This window comes from Mugil cephalus, chromosome 5 (genome assembly GCF_022458985.1).
Source record: "Mugil cephalus isolate CIBA_MC_2020 chromosome 5, CIBA_Mcephalus_1.1, whole genome shotgun sequence".
Lineage (NCBI taxonomy): Eukaryota > Metazoa > Chordata > Actinopteri > Mugiliformes > Mugilidae > Mugil > Mugil cephalus.
The window spans coordinates 19,092,526-19,108,351 of NC_061774.1; the positions used below are offsets into that span (position 1 = coordinate 19,092,526).

At 42.4% G+C, this 15,826-nt stretch overlaps 1 protein-coding gene and 1 long non-coding RNA gene across 2 annotated transcripts; one reads left to right on the forward strand and one right to left on the reverse strand.

Moving 5' to 3' along the window:
• Window positions 1-1,944: 1,944 nt before the first annotated feature.
• On the reverse strand, window positions 1,945-5,509 carry LOC125007751. The gene is made up of 3 exons (XR_007112789.1): window positions 5,370-5,509; window positions 4,435-4,513; window positions 1,945-4,007 (listed from the first exon to the last, which is right to left on the reverse strand). It is a non-coding gene; the product is annotated as an uncharacterized LOC125007751 (long non-coding RNA).
• Window positions 5,436-13,746, forward strand: zc4h2 (zinc finger, C4H2 domain containing). The gene is made up of 5 exons (XM_047584526.1): window positions 5,436-5,623; window positions 6,216-6,387; window positions 6,556-6,728; window positions 11,889-12,051; window positions 13,036-13,746. Exons 1-5 carry the CDS (start codon window positions 5,571-5,573, stop codon window positions 13,147-13,149), a joined length of 675 nt encoding a protein of 224 aa, XP_047440482.1. The 5' UTR covers window positions 5,436-5,570; the 3' UTR covers window positions 13,150-13,746.
• Window positions 13,747-15,826: the final 2,080 nt, after the last annotated feature.

Below are 15,826 nucleotides of genomic sequence, written 5' to 3' on the forward strand. Positions count from 1 at the left end.
TGTTTTGGCAATGGAAATATTTGCAATGGCGGTGAGGTAGCACCCCTCAATTTCAGGCATCGAGTATCGGATTGTAATGTATGCCGATGACACCCTTTTTCTTGTAATGGATTTAAATTATTCAGTTCTTAACTAATTCTGACTAACTTAATTGCTACATATGGGAAATTTTTCAGGCTTTAAAGTAAACAAAACAAAATCCTCTATAATATTTTTAATAATCGCGAACAAATAAATTCAGTGATAAACCACACTTTCAATAATGCAGTAAACAGATTTAAATATCACCATTACCCCAACCATTAAAATCTGACTATCCTGTGACAACAATCCTATGATTTCCACAGTAACTGAAACCATGAATAGTTAGTCGTCAATGCCAGTCTCTCTATTAGGACCAGTGTTCCCACAGTTACCTTGAAAAAGTAATTACTGATTAAAAAATAACTTAGTCACTTCACTGATTACTTGGTTTTAAAAGTAACAAAGTCAGATTACAACAGATTGATTACAACAAAAAAATGACAACCAGTTTTGCCAATATTCACTTCATTGGAAGTGCATTTTTAATAGTTTAAACTTAAAAACTATTTCCTGGCAATATATATATATATATATATATGAAAAATGTGCGTGTGAGTGCGAATGGTTGTATGTCTCTGTGTTAGCCCTGCGATAGGCTGGCGGCTTGTCCAGGGTGTACCCCGCCTCTCGCCTGATGCCAGCTGGGATAGGCTCCAGGAACCCTCACGACCCTAGTGCAGGATTAAGCGGTACGGAAGATGAGATGAAATAATAATGAAGAAATATAATAATAATACATGCATTTTAAAAATTGTCTTCCCTCTACAACATAGGACTGCCCGTCCAGCTTCTTCAACTCCCCCTCACTTAGGCCCAATTCGTTTTGCACCAAAGTCCAGCTTTGTTGTTTGGCGGTGGGGGACCTCCTGAATTAGGTGCAGCTCTCTGCTTCGCACCACCTGGCGGGACTTACTCTGTTAGCTTGGCCATGTCGTACTACGACTGCAAATGTTTATTTAAATTCAGTGTGTTTTCGAAGCCAGATAGGACTTTGTCTCCGACACAGAGTGCACAGCGGACCTTAATACTGTTTTCTTTAGCCGACCTAAAACTGAAAATAGTGGCGGTATTTCCAGCTAGATAACAGGCATCTCTCTCCTCCCCCCATCGTTGTTTACTTTGTGTTGCTGCCTGGTATTACACGTGAGTTGTCCTCATGCGGTAAACGTGACTTGTTGCACACGTGACATCACTCCCACAAGAAGAAAGCAAAAATATCTCTTTTCAGTCAGGAAAATAGTAACACACAGTGACTTGGATAAGTAACTTTAATCTGGTTACTGGTTTGGAAATAGTAACACTTAACAACAGATTACTCGTTACTGAAATAAGTGATCAGTTTAGAGAAACGCCTCACTAAGAAACTCAGTAACGCCTTATTGATTTACTTATGTCACTGATTAGGACCTATAAATGTAATTAAGATACATATAGAATATAAAACCAACATTTTTACATTTATTTCAATCTCTTTACCCCCACCACCACAGTTCTTCTCAAAAATGAAGCAACTATTGACAAAGTTTATTTGTAGTAAAGATAAGGAAGGATAAAGTTGAGACAAGACTTGATATTTATTTATAATCTGCATCTCTCAAAAAAACTGAAATGATTTACTGATGACTCCTTTGGGAGAAACAATTAATATCTGGCAGAATGTACAGTCATTTCTTGGAGAAGGTACCTTGCTTTCAGGCTTTTCGCCAGTACCCTCGTAGAAAAGACCAAGGTTTTAAAATGTTGGCAGCAAAGCGCATCTGTAAAGTTATGGATCTACACTGAACAAAAATGTAAACACAACACTTCTGTTTTCGCTCCCAGGCAGCATGACCGCCATTTGCCTCATGCAGTGTCACATTTCCTTTGCGCAGAGCTGATGAGGTTGTTGATTGCGGCCTGTGGAATGTTGGTCCACTCCTCTTTAATGGCTGTGAGAAGTTGCTGGATATTGGCAGGAACTGCCGATCCAGAGCATCCCAAACATGCTCAGTGGGGTGACATGTCTGCTGAGTATGCTGGCTGTGCGAGAACTGGGATGTTTTCAGCTTCCGGGAATTGTGTACAGATCCTTGCAACATGGGGCCGTGCATTATCATGCTGCAACATGAGGTGATGGTCGTGGGTGAGTCAGGATCTCGTCACAGTATCTCTGTGCATTCAAAATGCCATCAATGAAGCGCACCTGTGTTCGTTGTCCATAACATAGGCCTGCCCATACCATAACCCCACTGCCACCATGGGCCACTGCATCCACAACATGTGACATCGACCACACGACGCCACACACACTGTCTGCCGTCTGCCCTGAACAGCGAAAACCGGGATTCATCTGTGAAAAGAACACCTCTCCAAGGTGCCAGACACCATTGAATGTGAGCATTAGCCCACTCAAGTCAGCGAGGACGACGAGCATGCAGATGAGCTTCCCTGAGACAGTTTCTGACAGTTTCTGGAGAAATTCTTTGGTTGTGCAATCCGATTGTTGCAGCAGCTGTCCAGGTGGCTGGTCTTAGAGGATCATGGAAGGGAACATGCTGGATGTGGAGGTCCTGGGCTGGTGTGGTTGCACGTGGTCTGCGGTTGTGAGGCAGGTTGGATGTACTGCCAATTTCTCTGAAGGAGATGGCTTATGGTAGAGAAACAAACATTCAGTTCACAGTCAACAGCTCCGGTGGACGTTCCTGCAGTCAGGATGCCAATTGCAGGCTTCCTCAAAGCTTGCGACATCTGTGGCATCGTGCTGTGTGATAAAACTGAACATTTCAGAGGGGCCATAAGACACACCTGTGCAATATTCATGCTGCCTAATCAACATCTTGATATGCCACACCTATGTGGTGAGACAGACTATTTCAGCAAAAGTGCTCACTAACGCAGATTTAGACAGATTTGTGTTTATATTTTTGTTCAGTGTATATAAGGAAGGCAAACTAGTTTCATTTGAAGAACTTAGAAATTAATATAATATACCTCTGATTTTAATATTTACAGTTAAGGACAAACAGCCTCCTATATACCACCCCCTTTGGCGATATTCGAAAAACTTAGCAGTGAAAAACTAATGTGCAAGGGTCAGATATCCTTACTCTAAAAAAAAAGAAACATAACTGAACACAGAAAAACTCAATGGGTAAATGACTAGGAAAAAGATGTCTAACAAAGACTGAAGAGAAGTGTGCTCAAATTCTCAACTCCTAACAATAAATACCCAACTCAGACTGAGTTATTTATACTACTCCGAATAAGATGAATCCAAATATGTCTAACATACGGAAGTTTCTTTTTTTTCCTGTTCTGTCCTTAGTTCTGTTTTTTCTTTAACTGTTTATTTTTCCCTTGGGGTAAGTTAGTTGATCATAAAAAAGATGATGTTTAAAGATTGTGATATGTTGTTATGATAGTGATTTGTAGGCCTACAGGGTAAAGAAAAGTTAAATTAGGCTGTTTATACAAGTATTTGATTTGAATATTTTTATTAATATTTTCATTTTTGATTCCTTTTTATAAAATGTTATTTTATATACCCCTTATCCTACTGACGGTGACAGTAAAGAGGGCTTAAATTCACTGAGACTCGCATCTCCGAGGACATATCCCCATCAGCCAACACCGCAGCAGTGATGGGGAAGGCCCGCAAATGACTCCACTTCCTGAAAATACTCAGGAGAGGGAACACACTGGAGTAGAGGCTGCTGGTGACCTTCTACTGTTACGCCATTGAGAGTATGCTGGCGCACCCCATCAACATGTGGTATTCTGGCTGCATAGCACCTGACAAGAAACAGCTGCAGAGGGTTATGCGGTCAGCTGAAAAGACTAGTTGGCCTCTGCCATCCCTGGACGACATCGCCATCTCTTTTTGCCTCTACAGGACCAGGGAAATTGTCGGTGATCACCTCTTTCCCAGACACCACCTGTTCAGCCTGATCAAAACCAGAACATAATAAAAGCAATGTTATCCATGTGTTATTAGGACTCTGAGTTTCCACATGCACCACTAACTTCCTCCTGCTTCTAATCCACATGTTCTAACATGTGGATGTAGCCAACTGCATATGCGACACCACCTTAACATCTGCAGCATGTGCACCACAATTAAATTATCACCTCGTCCTGACTACTTGAGGCAATCTGTTCTGCGTGACATTAAGTGGTTTTATCCATGCATATGTTTTCGGTGTTCTTGTCACTTTTCATCACAATACACATTCATTTAGCATCTGCCGTTTGGCTTGTTTACATGAAAATACACTCTTTATATTCTAAATGAGATTGCAGTTTAAGACACTTCAAGTATATTTGATTTGTGATTCCGATGTTGACTGTAAAAGCTTTCAACTGATTACTTACTTGTCGCTACAACCTGCTGAATAGACTAATAGGCATCCAGTTTTTCTGATTTGTCCTGCTACTCTCGGTCTCCTGGAGGCTGCAGAGAGTAGTCACGAAGTAATTTGAAGTTCAGTGAAAGTGCAGCGGAGTGTGTTTCCATTGCAGTGCAGCGCGGCACAGTTGAGGGGGAATTACAGGCTTTCCTCCAGGGATGTGAGTATCGATCGAGAAATATCGATACTTCCGATCTGGACGTGTTTTTTTAGAATCGATCTGTACATCAAAATATCGATACCAAGTCTGTTTTTGCAAGAAACATTAATAGATTCATGACACTGAATATGTAGTAAATTCTAAAAAAAAAAGAAAAAAAAAGTAAAAGTATGAGAGAGAGGGAGCACAGGGAATGCCTCCGCACCTGAGACAGACCTCTATGATGGAAGAGAGGCAGGCAATATCCATATATATATAGTGAGAATACATCACATTGCCCATTACAGTTTTTATTATTATCATTATTATTATTATTATTATTATTATTATGTTTTGTTTTAATGTGGTTTGCTCAGATTTTTAGTTGACTTGATCATTTGATTGTCTTTAAATGCTGATTAAAAATTAGTCTGATATTTGGACGCTTGTTTAATTTTTATACAGAGGTATAAAATAAAATCCGAAAAATATTTATTTTCGAGGGGCAATTAGGAGGGCAAAGAGCGAGAAGAGATGAATAGTGGCAAATATGGAATAAATATATATAAAAATGTAAAATAGCACATTCGGTACAGAATCAGTTAATTTCTCATAATTACATTCACAAATGTTCAAAAATGAAAGTCGCAATTTTCATATACACAAGTAAACGTCGAAAGGTATCGATGTCGGTATCTGGATATTAGCCTTGGCATTACTTGGTATCGGAAAAAATAGTGGCATCGCACATCTCTTCTTACCTCCTGTTGATCCAGGCTTTGCGCGCGGCAGGTGGACGGCTCGCGCTCGTCTTTGTACGTAACCAAGGTTTCCCCATTGCGGACGCGTGCTCGTGTGCGCGCTCACGCCGGCTATTGTGTTGTGTTTTTATCAACAAGGAGACCGCCGTGGCCTTTCGAGAAACTGAGCCGGCCAGCTGGACGACAAGGGGCTTCAGAACCATGGCGGACGAACAAGAAATCATGTGCAAACTGGAGAACATCCTGGAGATACGGTGAGACTCGGAATGTCGAATTCAAATAATGGTTGCCAGATGTTTGGCACGTAGCGAGAGACGTGTCTGAGCTAACGTTAGCCGTCCAGGAGAAAGCCCCTCGGCTCTGCTTTTGTTACGGAGCTAGCTAATATTAGCCGATGTGGTCTTGAACCTCGCTGTAATATGTTTGTTTTGCTCTTATTCTAGTTTACGTTTCGGTCAGCCGGCTGACTCGGTATGAGCTAAATACACACACATGTTGTGATTTCGGCACATATCCGGATCATGCATGCGTTCGCATTCCAGATGTTAAAGAGAAAAATGCCAGATGTGCGCCGCTAACTATTGCTGTGTCTAGCCCGGCAGTCTGTCATTAAGTAACGTGTTTGTTTAACCACGAGTCTTCCTCGCAGCAACACTTTTACATCATAGTTATATATTATTTGTCATGTTTACTCTCTAATATATGTTTCCTAAGCATTTTATTATTGTTATTCTTCTTATCATTGACATTGCGTGGGTGGTGAGATGAGATAAGGTGAGGTGGGTGACCTGACAGCTGGTCTCTCCCTTTTTTTTTTCTTTTTTTTTTCTGTGCCACTGCCTGCAGGAATAAGACAGTCCAGATGCAGAAGATCAAGTCTCGTCTGAAGATTGAGTTTGAGGCTCTTGAGTCTGAGGAGAAACATCTGAAGGAGTACAAACAGGAGATGGATCTCCTTCTACAGGAGAAAATGGCACATGTGGAGGAGCTGCGGCTCATTCATGCCGACATCAATGTGGTGAGTGGGGTCCTGCATTCAGAGATAAGCATCCTCTCCACACATATTTTGTGAATAGTGAACGACAGACGTCATGTCTAGTAAATGTAATATCTGGACAACACATTGTATGTTGGTGCAGCCGGGAAGAGTTTACATTGAATACCTCAACCTCCGCTGTCCTTTCAGATGGAGAGCACCATCAAGCAGTCAGAGAATGATCTGAATAAACTGCTGGAAACCACTCGCCGCCTGCACGATGAGTACAAACCACTGAAGGAGCACGTTGATGCCCTCAGGATGACCTTAGGTCTACACAGACTTCCCAACTTGAATGAAGAAGAGGAGAAGCTCTCCCTGGAGTCAGTATACACACACACACACACACATATACACACAATGGCTGAGTTTCACCACTGACTTTCCAAATTGATTAAATTTTGATTCAGATGGTCCTGATTTGATTTCTGATTTTATTCCTTATTGGTTCAATTTGGGACATTAAACTAGTTTTGCTTGGATATGAAAGACATTCTTGGAGAGCTAAAGGAATTAGGAATTTATTTATTTAAACGGGGACAACGTGCAAAAAACGTTACTCTTGTAAGACAAGAAAAGGTGTCTTGAGCCAGGTTATGAACTGTATCAAAACAAATAAATTCAAATTCGAAATGGAAAACTGACTTTCCTAAACCCAGCCCTTAAGTGCATGACATTTTCACTGCAATTCCTGTGAAAACACGCTTCAGGTCATTTAAAATCGTCAAAAGTTTTGGTAGTTTTGGTGCACACAGACAACATATCCTACAATAACAAGAGAAACAACATTTTTTCATGGTGCTGTTTTAGGGACAAATGAATCTGATTTACAATGCAAAAAAAAAAATCATTATTATGCATGATTGCAGCAACAGAGGACATTGCAGCGTACACCAATCAGGCACAACATTAAAACCTGTCAGAAGAAGTATATAACTTTAACCATCTAACCAATGTTCTGTTGGAAAACTTTTGGATCTGTCGATGTTACTTAGACGCCCGATAGCAATAAAACTCCCTGATGGCAGCAGCCATCCCTAGCAGGATGATGATACAGACACACCCACAAAATCTGTTTAAGATGAGCTGAAACTGTTTTAGAGGTACAAGGGAGACCTACATGATATTAAGAAGGTGGTCCTAATGTTATGCCTGATAGGGTGTATATTGGCATGTTACAGAACAAGAAATTGAAATTGTGCTACATTAAGAGCTCAAAGTTTATCAGTTAATAGTTTAATTTATACTGTATGTCACAGTTGCAGACAGAAATGATTTACAAATTCAAAGTGGTCCAAGAATGCAGTCCTGTGGAACGCCACAAGTGACTCATTCACATAATGTTTTTGACCCAGTCAAAAAAAAAAACACAAAAAAAAAAACACTAAAGGCAGTCTTTCAAATACTGGGCCATCTCTCTTCATGATACTTAGTTGGCTGCATCAGTGATGAACTGCACCTAAGCAGCACCTGTCTCAGCGTGACTGTGTGAGAGCAATTAATATGTGGCCGCTGATCAAGACTAGCATACTAGAAGATCGTTTCGAAATAGGGGTGAACGGAAGGCATTTGAATCCTTTTTTGTTTTTGGCACGTATTGAAAAAAGTCTTGAAATAGACAGATGCAACCAGAGGACAGACAGCAAAATGGTTGCTACATAAATTTAAAAAAAGCCTAAGAGGAATGCCGTTGATTTGTTTGTGTTGATAAGGCATTAATGAAACTAGGACAGGAAATCCTTGATCAGGTACCTTTAGCGTTTTTTAAGCAAGTTAAAAGTGTTTGACTATCTGCACTTGAGAGGAAAAGGACACTTGCATGAGAGAGAAGAACAGTTTGCCTTTGAATAACATTTGTTCAAGGATATTAATAAATCTCTAAAATGAGTATCAGCAAAGAATATTTTTCCTTATTTATAGACGGTGTTAACTTACGTTATCTAAGGCTGAGGTGCAGTTAATGAATATATATGATATATGTAATTAATTATTAATAATTATCTGCTAAAATTTTAGATGTTTTATGTGAGCAAACATTCATTAATACATTTTTTGCAACCGCTTGTCCCCTGAAGGGTCACGGGGCTGGAGCTGATCCCAGCTGTCATTGGTTGAGTGGCGGGTTACGCCCTGTACAGGTGGCGAGTCTATCACAGGGCTAAGACAGAGACAGACAACCGTTCACACCCGTGCAGATACAGGGAGAACACACAGAAAGGCCCGAGTCGACCAAGCAAACGGATCATAGTATATTAACAATCAAATATCCAACAGCTAACAATAAAATTGTTGCGGGGTGAATATTGGTGAAGAAGATTTCAACAGAGAACCTGGACATTTGTGCCATCTGAACCTGCAAATATAGTACGTGTAATAACTCCCGCCAGCACTGTTGTGACGTGAGTGATCGTGTGGATTACAACAGGGAGGTATTTTATTGCCTGATTTACTAGCATGGCCGAAGACTTACAAGGAAGCTGTTGAGATGATGAACCGCTGCAGGTCAGGAAAATCTGGGACTTCTGCCGAGAAGAGATGCATTGGATCACATGCTGAGATCACATTTCTCAAATGTCAAGGGCAAATGACAGTTCGCTGCGTTTCGTCACCATGGTGTCTTGTATATCTTGTTGTGATAGGAAGTGCGGGCTACACGGCGGAGCTCACCCTGCTGGTGATAAAACGTGGGCGTGTTAGAGAATGTGTAAATTCTTTAGAGAACAGCCGTAGGAAACGTGGTGTATTTACCGCCTTGCTGTGTTGCTGTGGGGTGTCAATCCCTTCACTGGGACACAATCTTGTCGCCAATCATCCAGCTGATTCGTCAGATTGGAACATTAAGACATCGATGTAATGTTTAGCGACTATTACACAATGTAAACCGCTGGCATTGAGCTCTTCGGATTCCCTTCAGTGGTACGAGTGTTCCCGGCAAAAGACGTTCTTCAAATGCCATTTTTTATGCGCCGGGAACAGCCGTGGCCAGAGACATTTTGTTTTCTGGTCTCGTGTCCATCACTTTCAACCGAATACAATATCTGATGGAACAGCTCCAGAGAATCTCTCCAGATTTTTGAGGCGGCCACATTCCCTTAGAACCAGGCGTAAACTAGTTCAATTTTGGCTGCTAAAGGCAAAGGTCAGTGAAACCTCACAAAAGAACAACAACACAGCCAATTGGACTTGCTTCGGTTTACTTGAAGACGTGTCACCATTCACACAATCGCAGGAATGTCTTCTCAAAACCTCACACGAGCCCCGGATGACCGAGAATCTTAACGCCGGTTTACAAGCCATTTTGACAAAATGTCACATAAATGTCCAGGACCCCACCCTCTTCGGTTCCTCTCCCTGGATGACAACCAGCACATGGGGCCATCTGTTCCTATGATAATTCGACACAAGCTCATTAATTCGGTTGATAATGAGGATCAGGTGATTGCGTGTGACAAAGCTCAGACGAAGCTCAGCTCAAAAAAAAAGTCTCTGCGCGAGTATAGCATCTTTCACACTGCTAATTATTGACGGAAAACGTACACGACGGCACAGCAATAACACCCGTTTAGCGGGAAGCTAATGAAGTGGTTCGTTTGAAGTCTTTAAAGTCTCTACATTATATGAGACTCACGGTGCTGAATGACTGGTAGGCATGGAGTCATTCAGCCGCGAGCTGGGTAAAAGCTTCAGGCGCAATCAAAATTCCTTTTCACTGCCATTGTGTCCGGGTGGCAACGGCGGCACCACTTTAGGTATCTACAACACCACGGCAAGTCAGCGTAAGGCTACACCAGCTGTATGCCTCAGTACCATAAGAAATATACTGGAAACCGTGCGTGATTCAGTGAACTACGCTCACGTGTACCAAGGCAGAGCTTTGTCAGTTTCATCATCCTTATTTTGCTACGTAGACGAGTCCAGATGGGTTAGAGGAGTGCAGTACGTGGCTCTTTGAAGGTCTAAATACAGAACAGTGTGCCACTGGCCAGGAGTGCTTATGACAGGAGGCTGGTTTATTTATAATGAGGGCGACTGGTGGCGCTAAGGGTCGCATACTTGTTTTGAAGTGCTCCCCAGGTCAGCGTCAGGAGAACTTTTATCAGACGAACTCACAGACCAACACGCATTATGCCAGTAATGGTTCTGCCAGATTGATACTCCCGGATACATCTGGCAGAATGCTCCGAATTCCTGCCGCGTTTAGGGAAAAACAGCCCGCTAACTAGCGCTTTTTTAATATTCATTGTTTAGTGTAGTTTAAGTGCTGGAGATTTAAGGCTTTATTAGCGAGGATGAATGCCGTACCCGCGCTGCTTTGTATGCTGACAGCATTGTTGGCAGCCTCTCGGCCTCCGAGTTTGGCTGTGAATTATGTGGAAGCTCAGGCGATGAGTTCATTTCTGGCCAGGTGGAAGCCGTCTCTCCTGGCCTTGTTGAGGCGTGCCCCTTCATGTTCCCCGAGTAAATGAGATACGAAGAGAGAGTCGCGGCTTGTCCTCCGGTGTTTTTTTTTTTTTTTTTTTTTTTCTCAGTAGGAAGAATTCACTACAGAGAGAAAGAGATTTATGACGGTGCCAGCTGGGGAGATGTTAAAACCATCATTTGCACGTGCGTCTTGAGTAATTGTGCTTAAGAGTGATAGTGCCGACTCTTATTTGTATTTCAAGGCGCGATGACGCAGTTTTTTGGAGAAAATTACATGACACCTCTCGGGCTTATGGGGTAAATTTTAAGGTATGATGTGAGTGTGATATAGAAGTAGCAATAACTGAGCAGTCAACACCTCGGTAATAGCCAAAAAAGTTCCTACTGAAATATGTGAAAACAACAATGGAATAAAATCCAAATAAACTAATTTTAACTGTGAATTAATGCAATGTGTGTGTGTGTGTGTGTGTGTGTGTGTGTGTGTGTGTGTGCGTTAATGTAGTGCTTGTAAAAAAAAAGGCTTTAATACTTGGTGCGTTGGTGGATCGTGCTCATGGGGAAATATAACACATTAAATGTGTTCTGTGAATGCTCAATGTTCTACTTTATCTCAGGCTTATTTTGAGAGAAACCAGAGAGCGTAATGAAATGGGATATCACTTTTTCTTTTTTTTTTTTTTTTAAAGTTTTGAAAATGGGCCAGTAAGGCATAAAGTCCAAGGCCGCATTTCTTTCCCAGCCCTCCCCTGCCCACACACACACACACACACACACACACACAGACGCACTTGGATGCGCGGAGACAAACAATCTCACAAAAGGCTGCGCTTTTTGGAGTCCCGCACAAAGAGGATGTGTTAGCTCGACTATAATGCTCCTCCAATTTTAAGTCTCCTTTTTTCTTTTCTTTTTTTATTTGGTTTCGCCGCTCCTCGTCTCTCGATGCGCGGCGGCGTAGACGGGGGTAATCTCAAAACTGTGATGTGATCCATCAGCTCTAAATAAAGAACCGCAGCTAGCCAGGTTTCACTCTCGGTCTCTTTCTTCGCTTTGAACAGCTACTTCGAGAAGCAGAAGGCGGAGTGGCAGAAGGAGCCGCACGAGCCCGCCATCCCAGAATCCCTTGCGGCCGCTGCTGCAGCCGCCCAGCAGCTTCAGGTGTCCAGGAAACAAGATGCCCGCCAGACGGCCACTTTCAGACAGCAGCCGCCGCCGATGAAGGTAGCACCACTACTGACAAAAGTGTCAGCTCAAGTGTAGCTCAAGTAGGAAAAGGGCTTGGAATAATTGGTTTGAAATAATAATAAAAATAGACCAAACGTTTTTTATTCAAGTCTTATATTACTCTGAGTTTTTAGTTTCTGGCTTGATGATGATGATGATGAAAAAACTCTGTGAATTTCCCAGAGGTAATTGGCCCCTCGTTGTGCGTAATGCTGAGAAAGTGTTAAAGAGACTTTGGCTGAATAGAGTCAGATCAGAGATTCCATCTTGACTGTTTATTTGAACGTTAAATGGGGTATCGAATTTCCCTTAAATACCGCAGAAAGAGAAAAGAAGACAGCTTTATTCGCTGCACTGAATTCATTCAATAGAAGAGCACGAAATGATAGATGGTAGCCATGTTTTCAGTCGTGCTGCCAAAATCTATTTCAAGCTTTGTTCATCTTTAGAAACATATTTTTCTACTCCTGCGTTGCCCTTTGCCATCGTGTCAAGCGTTAAAATAGTTATCAGGCACATTATCAAGTTAAATTGATTGGTTTTATACTACGACTTCCTAGTCGGAATTAAAATTCCCTTGGAATGGGCCACATTATAGATGTATAATTTATGAATCCCAGCCTGGGAAACAGTGTTTTCTCTATATGTGACAATAGAGAGATCTATATACACATGAAATGAAATGAATGAATGAAATTACACTGACTAACAACGACCATGTGCAAAATGTGCCAGTAACAGTCAGTCCAGTGTCTCTCCATCTGTCACAGCTGTACACATTTATAGCCTATGTCAGCCCCCTCTGATTGAGGCGGCTACGTGAACCATTTTTATTCAGTTTGATCTAATATTCCGATTATTGAATGCTAGTGTCTTTGCCAACGCCAGACATTGCTCTAAATTTAAATAGGTTTGTCTGGCAAAACAATCAGAAAGACATTAATTAAAGTGACTGCTCTGAATTCCTCCCCCTCTCTCCAGGCTTGCCTGTCCTGCCACCAGCAGATTCATCGCAATGCTCCCATTTGCCCGTTATGCAAGGCCAAGAGCCGCTCCCGCAACCCAAAGAAGCCCAAGAGGAAGCCGGATGAGTAGATCCTGCTCACACCTTCACCTTCAGTAGGGTTAAAAAGGCCACTCTTCCAGTACATTAATCTGAGATCCGCCATGACGTACATCTCTCTGCATTCCCACGAAGTCCCCGCTTTAACGAACGGTCTTAGTAATTTATCCATAACTTGAAAGAAAAAAAAGAGTAGATTGAGGACCTGGTGATGTCATTTAGTTGTTTGTGTTTACCAGTGTTTTGGATGTGTTTATATGTAATCGTATGACTTCCATCGTAGTTTACTTAGCCCCTAAACCATGTAGCTGCAATAATGCAAAAAAGGAACTCGGCCAAATAATGTTGCCCCTCTTCTTATCGTTAACTGCCTTAGATATTTTACTGTATTTTCTCATCTTTTTGCAATGCATGCCACGGCTGTCTGTTGTGTATTTCTTTTTGTGCCAATATAAAATCTAATAGGTTTAATTGCGATGTTGAATACAACACAATGTTGTTTTAATGTTTACAGTGTTCAAGTGACCACCAAAACTGAAAAACAGAGGCCAGACTCATTCGCTTTGAACAGTGCTGTGTGTTTAACTTTAATACAGTGTTATGAAAATAAACTGCTGTTTTGTACTAACCTTGTTAGCGTGTTCCTTTTTTTTTCACTCAAAACAAAAACAAAGGCTTTTGTTTGTACTACTTGGTGGTGTGAACGTAAACACGGCTGCAGCTGAGCAGTTTAAATATCTGGGTCCGGGCAGTTTTTTCGGAAATAAAAGAGGCAGGGATATGTTTGACTCCACCGCATCACTGTCCCTTTTGCTGAATTAATACCGTGCACGCCACGTCTGCAGCTATCTGTCTGAAAAAAGGACAGCAAGGTCTTGCTAAATGAGTTCCTGTAGCGTCTTTGTCAGGGTAACCCCTCATTTCATCTGTTACCAGGGCAACTCCACGTTCCTTAGTGGTTGCTAAGGCAACCCCGGGTTGCTGTGACCCGCAAAACTTCACCAAGTAGTTCCTGCCAAATCCAGAGAGGGGCATCGGAGGACTTAGGAGATGTTCGCACCACCTCCTTTAAAAGTGTCCAGTCCCGTGATGCCAGGGAGTGAATCTGATCAGATTTAGACGAAACTTTTATTCGGACCGTTGTCAGATTTGTGCCACAGCTGATCTACGCTTGATGTCACTTACTCCAGTGTGTGTTTTGTCTGCCCTCCCAGTGTTTGTTGCTATAGTTGTGTCTTCTTCCTCCTGATTAAAAAAAAAAAAAAAAAAAAAAAAAGCTTTCAAGGCCAGAGAAGTCCGTTCCTGCTCACACGCGCTGCAGACAGCGGGGCCGCGGAGCTCCACCTCTGCAGCCGCTCGTTACAGACGAGGAGGAGGAAAAATGGGGTTTTAAACGTAACAGCGGCCACATGCCAGGGCTGAGTCACACGGGGTTCTGCTTGCTGTTTGCAGCATCAGGATTGCAATGGGCTGAAAGGGGACAGGCTGGTTCACTCGTGGACACGGACTGAGGGAGGTCTGGCCTCGTCTGCGCCCTGAACAGTCAATGAGAGGAAGGTCAGCCTCTCTGAGGGCTCTGGACTCCTCTACCCCTGAGTCATCACTGCTCTGCGCTGGTTTCTCAAGGCTTCTTCCTCGACCATTTTACACAAAATGCAACCCCCGCGGGGCAGTTCACTATCGCTGCTCGGTTAAACGCAACAATGGGGGGTTTTATGTCATAAATGAGCCGCCCTTCTTTAAGTCAGCCTGGCTGTTTGGTAAAATAGTGACAGTTTGCAACATTAACACTGACCATTGAGAAAATGGCTTTCAGCTTGTTTACTTATCCTGTCGTCGCTTACTACAGCTCCACTTCCTGATATCAGTGCGCCACTATCGCCATCTGGTGACCGACATGGGGAATAGCACGATACATGAAATGGACGCCGATCTTATTAAATTAATTTAGTTATTTAAGCATTCTTACTGAGTGTTTGTATTTTGTCTCTTTTAATTACAATCTTCTGCCTGCTCATTTTAAATTTACAGACTATCAAATGTTTGTGATTGATTGACTTTCCACCGCCTTGCTGCAAATAGATCCTTTCTCATGACAGGCTTATTTCGACAGGTTTAAGCGGGCAACAGCGCAAGTGTGATTGATAACATTAACACCGGCTGCACTGGCAACACTGGCTGCACACCATTTTATCACACCAGCTTTGCCAGTGCAGAAGCCTCCTGCATAGTGCACACGGCGACTCCGTGGCACGACTCGCTGGAACTCCAGAGCCATATTTTCAGTAGTGCTGCTTTATCTGGAATGTGTCCATCATAGTAAAAAAGCAATTAATTATCACACCAACTATCCTTTTCACAGCAGGAAATGCACACTGGTAAATAATATAAATGAATGATAGCTAAGTACCGTGCGGCTTCTGTGGTTTCAGGGCCTGTATTGTTCACAGCGGCTCACTGTCATGCCTCACTGGGAGACTTGAAAAGAATCGGCGACGCTAATGTGGCCAAAACGTGCTGTGAAAAGGCCCGTTGTATCTCCTTTGCGACATTTGCTATGATTTCGACAGTGTTCTTGGAACATGCGTCCGTTTGAGCATCTCTGTGTGCTCCAATAAATAAATAAAACGGCGTCATGTGTTTGTGCAATGCCAAGAATCCAGGCTCTTGTGCCATCTGCCGAAAGAATGCGGTGTGTCTCAGGCTCCC